The 14,608-nt window shown below is 43.3% G+C and overlaps 1 protein-coding gene across 5 annotated transcripts in view; it reads left to right on the top strand.

Moving 5' to 3' along the window:
• The first annotated feature begins 286 nt into the window (after nucleotides 1-286).
• The window catches only part of LOC121271812 (potassium voltage-gated channel subfamily C member 1-like), a 63,979-nt gene continuing 49,657 nt past the window's right edge, over nucleotides 287-14,608 (top strand). For all 5 annotated transcript variants that reach the window (XM_041178101.1, XM_041178097.1, XM_041178099.1 and 2 more), the window contains exon 1: nucleotides 287-886. In XM_041178101.1, coding sequence (XP_041034035.1) covers nucleotides 287-886 — 600 coding nt within the window. The remainder of the gene's footprint in view (nucleotides 887-14,608) is intronic.

Below are 14,608 nucleotides of genomic sequence, written 5' to 3'. Positions count from 1 at the left end.
CTCTCTCTCTCTCTCTGTGACTTCAATCTCCAGCTGCAGCAGAGATCCTCGTATCTACAAGCTCCCTCCAAAGCCTCTCATTTTCAGGGAGGTAGAACAGAGTGAGAGAGAGAGAGAGTGTGAAGGTTGTTCGGGGGGGAGGGGGGTGGGGGGAGAGAGAGAGAGAGTGAGAGAGAAAACAATGACGAAGTGCACCTGACTCTATCTGCATCGTGATTCGAAGAGCGAGCACGTGCTTTAAAAAGAGAGAGAAAAAAACTGTCACCCAGGCAAAAATCCTTCCCATATGATCAGTTCAGTTTGCGTGTCCTCTTTCCGTGGGAGAAAGTCAGGGAACAAACCTTCTTCCAAGTCATGTTTGAAAGGAGATATGGGCAGGAACGAGGAGAGCGACAAGATTGTCATCAATGTTGGAGGCATCAGGCATGAGACCTACAGGAGCACCCTGAAGACTTTACCTGGGACTAGGCTCTCCTGGCTGACGGAGCCGGATGCTTTTAGCAACTTTGATTACGACCCGAAGACGGACGAGTTCTTTTTTGACCGCCACCCCTCGGTCTTCGCCTATGTTTTGAACTATTACAGGACGGGCAAGCTTCACTGTCCGGCGGATGTGTGCGGACCTCTGTTTGAGGAAGAGTTAGCCTTTTGGGGCATCGACGAGACGGATGTGGAGGCATGCTGTTGGATGAATTACAGGCAGCACAGGGACGCCGAGGAGGCGCTGGACAGCTTCGAGACGCCGGAAGCGGACGACGAGGAGGACGGTGATCTCAAGAGGCTGTGTCTTCAGGAGGACTCGAACAGGAAACTGGGCTGGTGGAAGAGACTCCAGCCTAAAGTCTGGGCCCTGTTCGAGGATCCCTATTCGTCCAAAGCTGCCCGGGTAATGTTTTATGTGTGTTTTTAAAAAAAAAAACTGCGTTGGAATTAGGTCTGTTTGTGTTCCCGGGGAACTGTGTTCTCTCTTGCTTATGGTGAATGGAGGTGTGTTTCCCCTCTCTCTGGTATCTGGTAGTGGGGTTCTGTGTTGTCGGGGGGTGGGGGGGGGGGGCGCTGGTGGAGGAGTGAAGATATACAGCTGAGACAGGGGAAATAAGGAACAGACAGAGAAAACTGAGCTAGAAAATGACTAAAAAGTGAGACCTCTAAGTGAGAGAGAGTGAGAGAGAGAGAGAGACCTGCCTGTTCTGTGGATACAGTAATTACTTACATCATCGATCCAGATTGGATTGAAAGTTTTATCCTTTTCAATTAGCGAGGGGACCAATTAAAATATATGCGCGGAGTGAAAAGGACGAATTAAGAACTAAGTGGAAAAGGAGAGGCAAATAAATTAGGGAATGAAGAATGTGTGTAGGAACAAGAATGAATTAAAACTTAAAGAAAAAAGCGGGGAAGGGAGAGGCGAACAATAACAGGAAGAGATGAAAGGAGGAGAGAGCAAAAATCTGAATGGGGAAAGAATAAAATGGAGGTAGGAAACAACACGGAAAGCAAAATAGATCTGCAATTGCAGATGTGGAGATTTGTTTTAAGGGACAAAAGACGCATTTAAATTCCACCGTGGACCGGCAGGGGGCAGGACCGCGCTGTTGCAGAATTGGAGGTTGCGGCAAGAATTTAGCAGTGGTAGCAATTCTGCCGATTAATTATCACAGCGCCAGCAGTTTTGTAGCTGTACTGAGAGAGAGGGAGCAGGTTTCCACATTCTACAAACCAGTAATGCAGAGAGAGAGAGAGGGGAAAGAAAACTGCAACATTTCCCCACTGCAGCACGAAATGAGGCATCTCGTTCACTGAACTTCAAATCCCATTGCAATTCCAAAAGGTGCATTACTACTGTTAACACCTCCAACAGTTACTGACAGGTACAGACTTAACCCAAAGGGTTAAATCGATGGTTAGCCAAATCAAGATACGAGCTGAGGTTCTTTTCTTTCGAAAAGGGAAGGCTGAGGAGTGACCTGCTAGAGGTATTTAAAATTGAGAAGATTCAGTAGGTTTTAAGTAGAGAAAATGTTTCTACTTGTGCTTGTGACACCAACGCTAGGGGATGTTAAGTTAGTCATTAATAACTCCAAGGAGAATTCAGGAGAAACTTCATTACGCAGAGAGTGGTGAGAATGTGAAACTTGCTACCACAGGGAGTGATTGAGGCAAATAACATTGCTGCACTTAAAGGTGTACACATGAAGGAGAGAGGAATAGAAAATTATTTTAATGGGATGAGATGAAGTGGGTGGGAGGAGGCTGGTGTGAAGCATCAACACTGGATTTGGGCAGTGTATTGATTCTGTACTCTATAAGTTTTCTGTAATTATACATATTTAAAGAGTGGACTATCAATATAGTGTGGAGACCAGGGCAGTGTGGTTGAACATGTTTAAGGAATTCGTGACTTGCTGTTTGTGAAAAGTGCACTGGCCAGGATCTGTTGATGTGCAGTATGTATTTATAAAGGTAATATCTCTCATCAGGCCCCAGTCATTCAGACCGAGACACAGTCCTGAAAAGCGTAAGATATTTCCACCTATTCGCCCTCCTCCCCCTCCCCCCACCCCCCCAAATTCCCCTAAATTAAAGGCCTAGTTCAGTGTGGGGTTGTAACCTGTCACGTTGTTCTGCTCACAACAAAAACAAAAATACCTGGGAAAACTCAGCTGGTCTGGCAGCACCTGCAGAGAGGAACAGCGTTAACGTTTGAGTCCATGTGACTCTTCAACAGAACTAAGGGAAAATAGGAGGTGAAATATAAGCTGGGTTAAGGGGGGTGTGGGACAGGTAGAGCTGGATAGAGGGCCAGTGAGAGATGGAGATAACCAAAAGATGTCACAGACAAAAGGACAAAGAGGTGTTGAAGGTGGTGATATTATCTAAGGAATGTGATGATAAAGGTACAGATAGCCCTAGTGGGGGTGGGATGGGGGGAAGGGATCGAAATAGGCTAAAAGGCAGAGATGAAACAATGGATGGAAATACATGAGTTCAAATACATCTGTTGTGTTGATCGCAGCTCTTGCTGCTGATAGTCTCTCATATTGACAGTGCTGTCTTAAGAGAGAGACATTAAACTTGTTTAAAAAATACCTGCTTTTTCCAAGTGTGGAGAATGAGAAACTTGGAACATGAAGAATTAGTTGCTAAACACATGAAGGTGCTTGCTAAAAAGGCCGATAGCACATTTCACAAAGCCCCAAAGCAGTTTGGGGCCAGTGAAGTACTTTTTGAAGTGTTGCAATGGAGGAAAGGCGCCCGCGAGATCCCCCTCAAACAACAAATGTGATCATGACCAGATTATTTACTTTATGGCGATGTCGATGGTGGGTGGTGGTGGTGGGGGGGGTGGGGGGGTGGGGGGGGGGAATGATTAAATATTGGCCAGGATATGGGGGATAATTCCCCTGCTCTGCTTCAAAATAACGCGACAGGGATCCACCTGAGACAGCCGAGAGCGCGGTGGGGTCTCAGTTTAACATTTCACCTGAGAGACAGCACCTCAGGAAGTGCAGCACTCCCTCAGCACTGGCACTGAAGTTCCACTTTAGATTGCTGGTTCTAGTGCCTCGAGTGGGTTTTGAACCACTAACTCGGCAATGGGATAGTGTTATACACCGAGCCCCAACTTCCACCATCAGGAGGAGGGCGGAATTTAGTCTTGGGCTACACGCGCCTGGTTATTGCGGTTCAGTTGCTCCAAGTGCCGGGGAAATTTGACATCAGAAGTGTTTAGTTACAGCTCAGCTCTGGCATCTTCCGTTAAGAAAGTGAGTGTGAAACCTCAGGGCTGAATTCAAGCGAGCTTTACTCACTCGTTGCAAAAGAACGTGTCACATAATCTGTTGGATCCAACGCCAAAAATGAGATGGTGCTTAAACAGTGGCGCCCCCCCCCCCCCCCCCCCCACCCCTTGTCCTGGCCGATATTTATCCCTCAACCAACATCACTTAGAAAAACATGATTTGGTTATTGTTACTTGGTTATTTTTGGGAGCTTTGCTGCGGACGATTTGGCTTCCATGTTTTCTACATGTCATTTCAAACCTAATTAATTGGCTTTCAAGTACTGTGGAATATCCTGAGGTCAAAGGTGTTATGTAAGTGCAAGCCTTTCTTAAATTAGTTGAGAAGAAACTCTCTTACATCACACTCCCTCTAGCTCGGATAACTGTTGTGTTAGCTATGAGAGAAGCCCTCGGGACAGCTGAATGCTTTTTTTTTTTGTCTGCTAGGAATCCAGTACAGAAATTCTCCCTCTCTCTCTCTCTCTCCCTCCCTTCGGCAAACACAGCAACTTGTAAAACTACAACATCATTGACCACGTGAATCCGTAACATCCTCCGCTTCCAGCCTCCTCCCTCACGGAGCTCAGCCTCGAAAGCTTCATCGAGAAATAAATCATTCAGGCTGATAATGTGTGGGTGGAAGTTATTCAGGGAACAGAATGCTATTTGGCTTGTGACCCTGTGCTGCAGCATCACTGTTGTCTCGCCCGCTGAGATCAGCCGGTGTCCTCCTGGTTATCACACCTCTTACGGTCCTCATGCTCCGAGATCACAGCCGTTTGACCAGCCAGTGTTAAGAATTAACCTGCCTTCCCCATGCACAAACCCACAAATATCGGGTGTATTCTAGGAAATAGCCTCTGTGCGTATCATAAAGAGCAAGTAATGGAGAATAGTATTCTTATGTGTATTATGAGCATGCGTTATATTCTCTGGAGTTTGGAAGAATTAGAGGCGATCTCACTGAAACATTTGCGATTCTGAGGGGGCTTGACAGGGTAGATGCTAAGAGGCTGTGTCCCCCTGGCTGGAGAATTCAGGACACAGGGTCACAGTCTCCGGATTAAAGGGCCAACCATTTTGGACTGAGAAATACCTCCACACAGCGGGTTGTGAATCTCTGGAATTCACTGCCCCTGAGGCTGTGGATGTTCAATTGCAGAGTATCTTCAAGCTGAATGAAATATGTTTTGCGGCCTCAAATGGAATCGAGGGATATGGGAATGGGGTAGTTGAGCCCTGGTCAGCCAAGACCTTATTGAATAGTAGAGCAAGCTCGAGGGGCTGAATAACCTACTCTAGCCCTTATATCTTTAAAAAAGCAGCCCTGTGAACACTTATAAGGAATACCAGCCATAGTGTATGTCATATGAGATAGTAGCCCCTACAATAGGAAGTATTGTGGGTATATAGGGAATAACAGCCTAAGTATACATTATAGACTGTATATAATATTATAGACTGTAAAGTATATAACAACTGTGCATATGAGAAAATCACTGTGTATTCTAGAGAAGAATGGCCTCTTTGAATATTAGAGATTCTGTATTTTGTAGAGGATATAAGTTCCTGTGTATATTAATGACTATCACAGTCCTTGTGCATATTATAAGGAATAATAGCCCTTGAGTATATTGTAAGGAATCATGGTGCACATGGAAACTATAAGACACAGTGGCTATTCTAGGAAATAGTATTTATTCCCTGTGCATATTTTAGAGAATAGCAGTGTTTAAGTATAATACTTTATGGGACATAGCATACCCATGGGTATTACAAAGAATAGCAGTATGAGTATATTTTACAGTATCCTTGCCATTATAAAGTAGAGGCATAGAGTATAAAAGAAAGGAAGATTTACTAAACCTTTATAACATGTTGTTAAGGCCCCAGCTGGAATATTGTGGCTAATTTTGGGCACCACCCTTTAGGAAGGAACTCAGAGTTCAGGAGAGAAGGTGCAGAGAAGATTTACCAGAATGGTACCAGGGATGAGCAACTTCACTGATGTGGAGAGACTGGAGAAGCTGTGGTTGTTCTCCTAAGAGCAGAGGAGGTCAAGGAAATTTGTTGGAGTTGTTTAAAAGAAATAGGAGCAGGAGTAGGCCACAAGGCCTCAAGCCTGCTCCGCCATTTGATAAGATCATGGCTGATCTGATTGTGGCCTCAACTCCACTTTCCTGCCTGTCCCCAATAACCCTTGACTCATTTTTACAAACTCCAGTGAGAATAAGGCCAACCTGCTCAACCTTTCCTCATAAGACAACCCCTTCATCCCAGGAATCAGCCTAGTGAATCTTCTCTGAACAGCTTCCAATGTAAGTATGTCCCCAGTTAAACAAGGGGACCAAACCTGTCTGCAGTATTCTAGATGCGGTCTCACAAATTCCCTGTATAGTTGTAGCAAAATTTCCTACTTTTATGCGTCAATCCCCTTACAATAAATGCTAACATTCCATTTGCCTTTCTAATTACTTGATGTACCTGCATGCTAGCTTTTTGTGTTTCATGAAAAAGGACACCCAGAGCCCTTTTGTACTGCTGCATTATTAAGACTCTCTCCATTTAAATAATATTCTGCTTTGCTATTCTTCTTACCAAAGTGAACAACCTCACATGGACCCACATTATACTGCACCTGGAAAATTTTTTGCCCACTCATTTAACCTCCCTTTATCCCTTTGCAGACTCTTTGTGCTCTTCACACAACTTGCTTTCCCACCTACCTTTGTATCATCAGCAAATTTGGCTACAATACAGTTGATCCTTCCATCTAAACCATTAATATAGATCGTAAATGTTTTTTTATCATTCATGGAATGTGGGCTTTGCTGGCTAGACCAGCACTTATTGCCCACCTCTAGTTGCCCTTGAGAAGTTGGTGGTGAGCTGCCATCTTGAACTGCTGCAGTCCATGTGGTGTAGGTACACCCACAGTGCTGTTAGGGAGGGAGTTCCAGGATTTTGACCCAGCGACATTGAAAGAACGGCGATATATTTCCAAGTCAGGATGGTGAGTGACTTGGAAGGGAACTTATAGGTGGTGGTTTTCCCATCTATCTGCTGCCCTTGTCCTTCTAGATGCTAGTGGTCATGGTTTTGGAAGGTGCTGTGGAAAGAGCCTTGGTGAATAGTTGAGGCCCCAGCACTAATTCCTGTAGCACTCCACTCATTACAGTTTGCCAACCTGAAAGTGACCTATTTATCCCCAACTCTCTATTTTCTGTTGTTTAGCCAATCCTCAATCTCTGCTAATATAATACCCCTAACAGCATAAGCTCTTATCTTGTGCATAACCTTTTATGTGGTATCTTATCAAATGCCTTTTGAAAATCTAAGTACACTACACCTACTGGCTCCCCTTTATCCACTCTGCTTGTTACATTCTCAAAGAACTCTAATTAATTCATTAACTTGTCTTACACAATATCCCTTTCATCCAATCAAGCAGAGTTGACATTGTTTTATTATGATCTTCTAAATGTCCTGCTGTTACTCCTTTTATGATGGATTCCGGCATTTTTCCAATATTAAAAATGTTGGGCTAACTGGTCTGTATTTTCCTGCTTTCTTGTCCCTCCATTCCCAAATAGGGGTGTCATGTTTGCCGTTTTCCAGCCAGCTGGGGCCTTTTCAGAAGCTAGAGAATTTTGGAAGGATAAAGTCTATGGACCCACTATCTCTGTAGCCACTTATTTTAGGACACTAGGGTGCATGCCATCAGGTCCAGGGACTTGTCAGCCTTTAGCTCCATTAGTTTGCTAAACACTTTTTCTCTAGTGATGATTGTTTTAAGTTCCTCCCTCCCTTTGTTCCCTGATTTTCTACTATCATTGGGATGCTTTTTGTTCGCTCAAAAGACACTACTTGTTTCCCCTTGTTAATTCCCCAGTCTCATCCACTAAAGGACCAATGTACTATTCAGCTACTCTCTCCGTTTTCATAGACTTGCGGAAGTCCTTATTGTCTGTTTATATTTTCCTTGCTAGTTTACCCTTGCAATCAATTGTCTCCCTCTTATTTCTTTTTAAGTCATCCTTTGCTGGTTTCTAAAATTTTCCACTCTCACGGGTTACCGCTAATCTTTGCAAAATTTTATGCTTTTTCTTTAAACTTGATTCCATTCTTACTGTCCTTGGTGAACCATAGATGGTTCATCTGTCTTGCAGAGTCTTTTTTTCTCAATGGGATATGCCTTTGTTGAGTTATCTCCTTAGATGTCTGCCACTGATTCTCTACTGTCTTCCCTTTTAATTTATTTTCCCAGTTCACTCTAGTCCACTACATCTTTATACCGTTGTAATTGCTTTTATTTGAGTTCAAAACTCTACTTTCAGACCCAAGTTTCTCACCCTCAAACCAATTGTGAAAGTCTATCATGTTATGGTCACCCTTCCCTAGGGAATCCTTTACTATGGGGTCATTAATTAATCCTGTCTCATTATACATTACCAGATAAAATAGCCTGTTTCCTGATTGTCCTACAACATATTGTTCTAAGAAACTATCCCTATGAACTTGTCTTCAAAGCTATCTTTGCCCTTTTGATTTGTCCAGTCCATATGAAGATTGAAGTTGTCCACAATTATGCAGTTCCTTTCTTACAAGCCCCCATGATTTCTTGATTTATATTTCATCCTACAGTGTAGCTACTGTTAAGTGACCTATAAACTACTCCCACCAGTGACTTCTTTCCTTTGCTGTCCCTTATCTCCACCCAGACAGATTCTACATCTTGATCTTCCGAGCCAAGATCATATCTCAGTACTGTACTGATTTCATCCTTTATTAACAGAGCTACCCCACCTCCTTTTCCTTCTTACCTATTCTTCCAAAATGTCAAATACCCCTGAATATTCAGTTCCCAACATTGGTCACCTTGCGCCCATGTTTCCCTAATGACTATCAGATCATATCTGTTTATTTATATTTGTGGTATCCATTCATCTATTTGTTATAAATGCTGTGTGCATTCAGATGAAAATGACTTTAATTCTAGATTTTTACAATTTTTCCCTACTCTGACCCTATTTGTTGGTGCACTCTTAAGTTTTTATGTTCTTTCCCTTCCTGTTTCACTCTGGTTATCAATACCCATATCGCTATCCTACACTATTGCCTTGGCCTTCCTCTGCAACATTCTAAATTTCCCCTCACTTCAACTACCATCCCCCTCCCCCACCCTGCCCCCCCAGATCTTGCACCATTTAGATCAAAACACTCTCTACAGCCCTGGTTATACAACTCAACAAGATACTGGTCCCAATGCTGTTCAAGTGAAGCCTATCCTAATGGTAAGCACCACCTTTCCCCAATGCTGGTGCCAATGCCGCATGCATTGATGCCCATTCCTCCCATGCCAACCTTTGAGCCACGCATTCAACTCTCTGATCTTATTTACCCGAAGCCAATTTGCTTGTTGCTCAGGATGTAATCCAGAGATTATTACCTATGTGGTCCTGCTGTTTGGTTTAGCCGCTAGCTGTTCATATTCCCTCAGCATGCTCCCTCTTAGCCCTACGTAGGTTGCTGGTACCTAATGTGGAGCATGGCAACTGGATCCTCCCCCTCCTACCTCAAGTTCCTTTCCAGCCCAGAGGATTTGTTCTTAACCCTGGCACCGGGCAGGCAATGTAAGGGAAGAAGGGATTTGATAAGGGGAAGAAATGCTGCCAGTGGCAGAAGCATCAGAAGCCAGAAGGCACAGAAAAGAACCAGAGGGGCATTGAATGTGTGCAATGAGAGATGATGAGCTGGCAAGTGCTGCATGAAAGGGCAGTGGTAACTCTGATAAGGCAATTGGATAAATCCTTAAAAACAAAATCCTTGGGAAAGGAGCAGGAGAATGGGATTAATTGTATAGCTCTTTCAAAGAGCTGGGTCAGACATGATGGGATGAATGGCCCTCTTCTGTGCTGTATCATTCTGTTGTTCCACGTCCCTGTTGTGGCATCTGTGTGTATTGTAGAATACTAACATTTATTTATGCAAAAATATGAACAATGACAGTCAGATAAGGACCTCCTGGCTCCCCAGCTTGTCCCACATCACATGAATCACAATATAAACACCATACCATTCTAAAATCACCCTAAAGCGTGTTGCAGAATCACAGAATTATTATGGTGCAGAAGGAGGCCATTCGGCCCACTATGTCTGTACCAGCTCTCTGAGTGAGCATTATGACTTAGTGCCATTCTCCTGTTTTTTCCCCATAACCCTGCACATTGTTTCTCTTTAAATAATCATCTAATGCCCTTTTGAATGCTTTGTTTGAACTTGCCTGTGCCACACTTCCAGGTAGTGCCTTCCAGACCCAAACCACTCACTGTGAAAGTTTTTTCTCACATTGCATTTGCTTCTTTTGCAAAGCAAATCACTTTAAATCTGTGCCCTCTCGTTCTCGATCCTTTTACGATCAGGAACAGCTTCTCTTCTTCTACTCTGTTCAGCCCCCTCTTGATTTTGAACACCTCTATCAAACTTCCTCTTAACCTTTTCCTCTCCAAGTAAAACAGTCCCAACTTCTCCAATCTATCTTCATAGCTGAGGTTTCTCATCACTGGAACCATTTTTGTAAACCTCTTCTGCACTTTCTCCAATGCGTTCACATCCTTCCTGAAGTGTGGCACCCAGAACTGTACACAATACTCCAGCTGAGGTCTAACTAGTGTCCTGTAGATGTGGAGTACTGCAAACAATTCTGGTTGCCGTATTATAGAAAGGAGGAGATGGTAGTGTAGTGGTAATTTCACTGGACTAATAATTCAGAGACCCAGGCTAATACTCCAGGGAACATGGGTTCAAATCCCACCACAGTAGCCAGTGGAATTTAAATTCAATATATAAAGCTAGTCTCAGTGATAATGGTGACCATGATAACTATCATCAATTGTTGTAAAACCCCACCTGGTTCACTAATGTCCTGAGAGAGCCAATTAAAAAAACCCAGGCCAGTTTGAGGGGAAGGGAAATTTCTCTCCAATATATCTAAGTAGTTGATACTAGTTTGAGAAATCACTCTAGTCCTGAATTTTTTGCAGTATCCAGTTTTTACACAGGAGTACGTAGAATATCTGGCACAGAAACAGGCCATTCAGCCCAACCACTGGTTTTTATGTTCCACTCGAGTCTCCTCTCATTCTTCCTCTTCTAACTCTATCACCGAAACCCTCTATTCCCTTCTCCCTTATGTGTTTATCTAACTTCCCCTTGAAAGCATCAATATTATTCGCCTAAACCACAATTTGTAGTAGTGAGTTTCACTTTCTCTCTCCCTCTGAGTAAAGAAGTTTCTTTTGAATTCCTATTGGATTTCTTGGTGACAATCTTATATTGCTGATCTCTAGCTTGCTGTTCCCCACAAGAGGAAACATTCTCTCTGTATCCACTCGATCAAAGCCTTTCAGAATTTTAAGGACTTCTATTAGATCACCCCTTAGCCTCTTCCTTTAAGAGAAAAGAGACCCAGCCTGTTCATCCTTTCCTGATGGGCATAACTTTGAAGTTTTGGTATTATCTTTGTAAATCTCTTTTGCACCCTTTCCAGTGTCTCTATTTCCTTTTCTTATATTTATTCTTTCATGGGATGTCAGCGTCGTTGGCAAGGCCAGCATTTGTTGCCCATCCCTAACTGCCCTTGAACTGAATAACTTGCTAGGCCATTTCAGAGGGCAGTTAAGAGTCAGCCACATTGCTGTGGGTCTGGAGTTACATGTAGGCAAGACCAGGAAATGATGGAAGATTTCCTTCCCTAAAGGGCTTACAGTGACGATTGTTGTCATGGTCACCATTATTACTGAGACTAGATTTATATTCCAGATTTATTAATTGAATTTAAATTCCACAGTCTGCCATGGTGTGATTTGAACCCATATCCCTCAGACCTGTGAGCCTGGGCCTCTGAATTATTAGCCCAGTGACATTACCGCTATGCCCCCTTTCTGTAACTCCACTAACAGCCTTGAGTTAAACGCCTCAACTGCTTTGCCCTCTGTTCTTTCCTCCTGAACAATGTTATCAAACACAGTGCCAGCTATTTGGACTTTCACACCTTCTCTCTGCTTTTGAACTTCCCATTCTTCTTGTTTCAACCCATGACCCAGTGATCTTGTTGTTACACAATCTGGAAACAATCCAGGATGCTCCCTCTGCAACACCTCTGTTGAAAACACTTCTACAGGCTGCTCAACTACCATAAGCATCAGTCACATCTGTGACCTAGCTATATCATTACCCAGAATAAATTGAACCCCTGCAATTGGAAATTTTTGCACAACCCCAATAATCACTTTGCCTGTTTCCTCTTTACTCTTTAAATGTTCCTTCCATGATGGAATAGCTTTAGCATCTCCATGAACCCCACTTATTATCACCTGCTCCTGCAATACTCCCTCTGAACAACAAATATCACTATCCCACAGCATCAAGGATTGACGAATCCCCGTGTCTCTTAAAAGGTTAATATATTTACTCCACTCTATACACATGGAAAGACTTCCCTGTCACATACAAAACCTGCAACCTGCTCCTCAGAATTCTCTTGGGTAAATTGTGAACACATTCCCACTGCTTTACCTATCACTGATTCTTCCTGTTTTACCTGTACACAAACCACTGATTTTTCCTGTGTCTGAACCTCAGAACCCACAGCACTTTTACTTCCAGAGTTTTCCTGTACCCCAATAATCCCAACAGCTGTTCCCTGCAATTTCCAACACACTGACTCCGTGTGTCTGGCTTTATTACAATGAAAACAGCTCAATTTTTGAATGTCAGTTCTAACCTCGCACCTTCCTTTTTATTCTGAAAAAAAGCTCCCTGTGAATTTCCACCTACTCCTTCTCTTCCCTGAGTACCCACCTTCCTTTCGCCTTCCCACTCTCTATCCTCCTTCGATTTAAAAGGGTGACGATAAAAAGGCTTAGCTCTATGAACCAATTCATAATCATCAGCTATCTCTGCTGCTTGTCTTACTGTTTCAAACCCCTGTTCCTCCACATGAGTTCTCATTGCCGAAGGAATTGAATCTTTAAATTCTTCCAAAAGAATTACTTCTCTAAGAGTTGCATATATCATTTCTATCTTTAATGCCTGCATCCACCAGTCAAAATTACTTTGTTTTACTCTCTCAAACTCAATATAAGTTTGCCCAGGCTGTTTTCTCATATTCCTAAATTTCTGCCTGTGCGCCTCAGGAACCAACTCATATGCAATCAGAATAGACTTTTTTACCACATCATAATTCACCGACATTTCTGCTGACAACGAAGCATAAACCTCACGTGCTGTACCCAACAATCTAGATTGCAACCAGAATGTCCAGTTTTCCTCCGGCCATTTTATCGGTTTAGCTATCTTCTCAAATGAAATAAAGAATGCTTCAACATCTCTTTCCTCAAACTTTGGAAGAGCTTGTACAAATTTAAACTGGGTTCTGATCTGGAAATAAGTCCTTCCTCACCTCCTGGTGTCTCTTTTTTAACTGCCAGCATTCTAAGCTGGAATTCTCTCTCTCTGTCATTTTCTCTTTCCTGCCTTTCTGCCTGTTTTCTTTGAAATGCCCTTTCTCTTTCCTTTCTTCTTCTGCTGCCCCTACCTCATGTTTATCCATCTGCGACTGAATTTGAGCCCATTCCAATGAACTACCCCTTGGAGAACTCAGTCTCTCAAGTATTCCTTACAATTTCAAATGCTGTGCTATACCTTCAGAATCACAGAGCAGAAGAGGCCCTTTGGCCCATCGAGTCTGCACTGACATGTGAGAAACACCTGACCTACCTACCTAATCCCATTTACCAGTACTTGGCCCATATCCTTGAATGTTATGACTTACCAAGTGCTCATCCAGTTACTTTTTAAAGGATGTGAGGCAACCCGCCTCCACCACCCTCCCAGGCAGCGCATTCCAGACCGTCACCACCCTCTGGGTAAAAATGTTTTTCCTCACATCCCCACTAAACCTCCTGCCCCTCACCTTGAACTTATGCCCCCTTGTGACTGACCCTTCAACTAAGGGGAACAGCTGCTCCCTATCCGCCCTGTCCATGCCCCTCAGAATCTTGTACACCTCGATCAGGTCGCCACTCAGTCTTCTCTGCTCCAACGAAAACAACCCAAGTCTATCCAAACTCTCTTCATAACTTAAATGTTTCATCCCAGGCAACATCCTGGTTAATCTCCTCTGCACCCCCTCCAGTGCAATCACATCCTTCCTATAATGTGGTGAACAGAACTGCACACAGTACTTCAGCAGTACTTCTATACAACTCCAACATGACCTCCATACTTTTGTAATCTGTGCCTTGATTGATAAAGGCAAGTGTCCCATATGTCTTTTTCACCACCCCACTGACATGCCCCTCCGCCTTCAGAGATCTATGGATACACACGCCAAGGCCCCTTTGTTCCTCAGAACTTCCTAGTGTCATGCCGTTCATTGAACACTTCCTTGTCAAATTACTCTTTCCAAAGTGTATTACCTCACACTTTTCAGGGTTAAATTCCATCTGCCACTTATCTGCCCATTTGATCATCCTGTCTATATCTTCCTGTAGCCCAAGATTCAATTATATCACATTTCCTTACCCTTGCAGGTAACCCTAATTGTAACTTATCTGCCAATTCCATTAACTTAGTTTTATTTACCTTTTATAAACCAGCCAAAGCTATAACTTCAAATCCCAGGCAATTCTTAGCAACTGCCAAAGCCATATTGCAGTCTCACCAAGCAAAACCTCACAACAACTCTGAATTCAAAATGCTTCTCGTACTTATGACCTTAAGATTCATCGACTCCAAACCAATCCAGGAATTTCAAATATA

The sequence above is a fragment of the Carcharodon carcharias genome, chromosome 31 (genome assembly GCF_017639515.1).
Source record: "Carcharodon carcharias isolate sCarCar2 chromosome 31, sCarCar2.pri, whole genome shotgun sequence".
Classification (NCBI taxonomy): domain Eukaryota; kingdom Metazoa; phylum Chordata; class Chondrichthyes; order Lamniformes; family Lamnidae; genus Carcharodon; species Carcharodon carcharias.
Note: the sequence above shows the minus strand (reverse complement) of the source record. Positions and strands in the feature narration are given on the sequence as shown.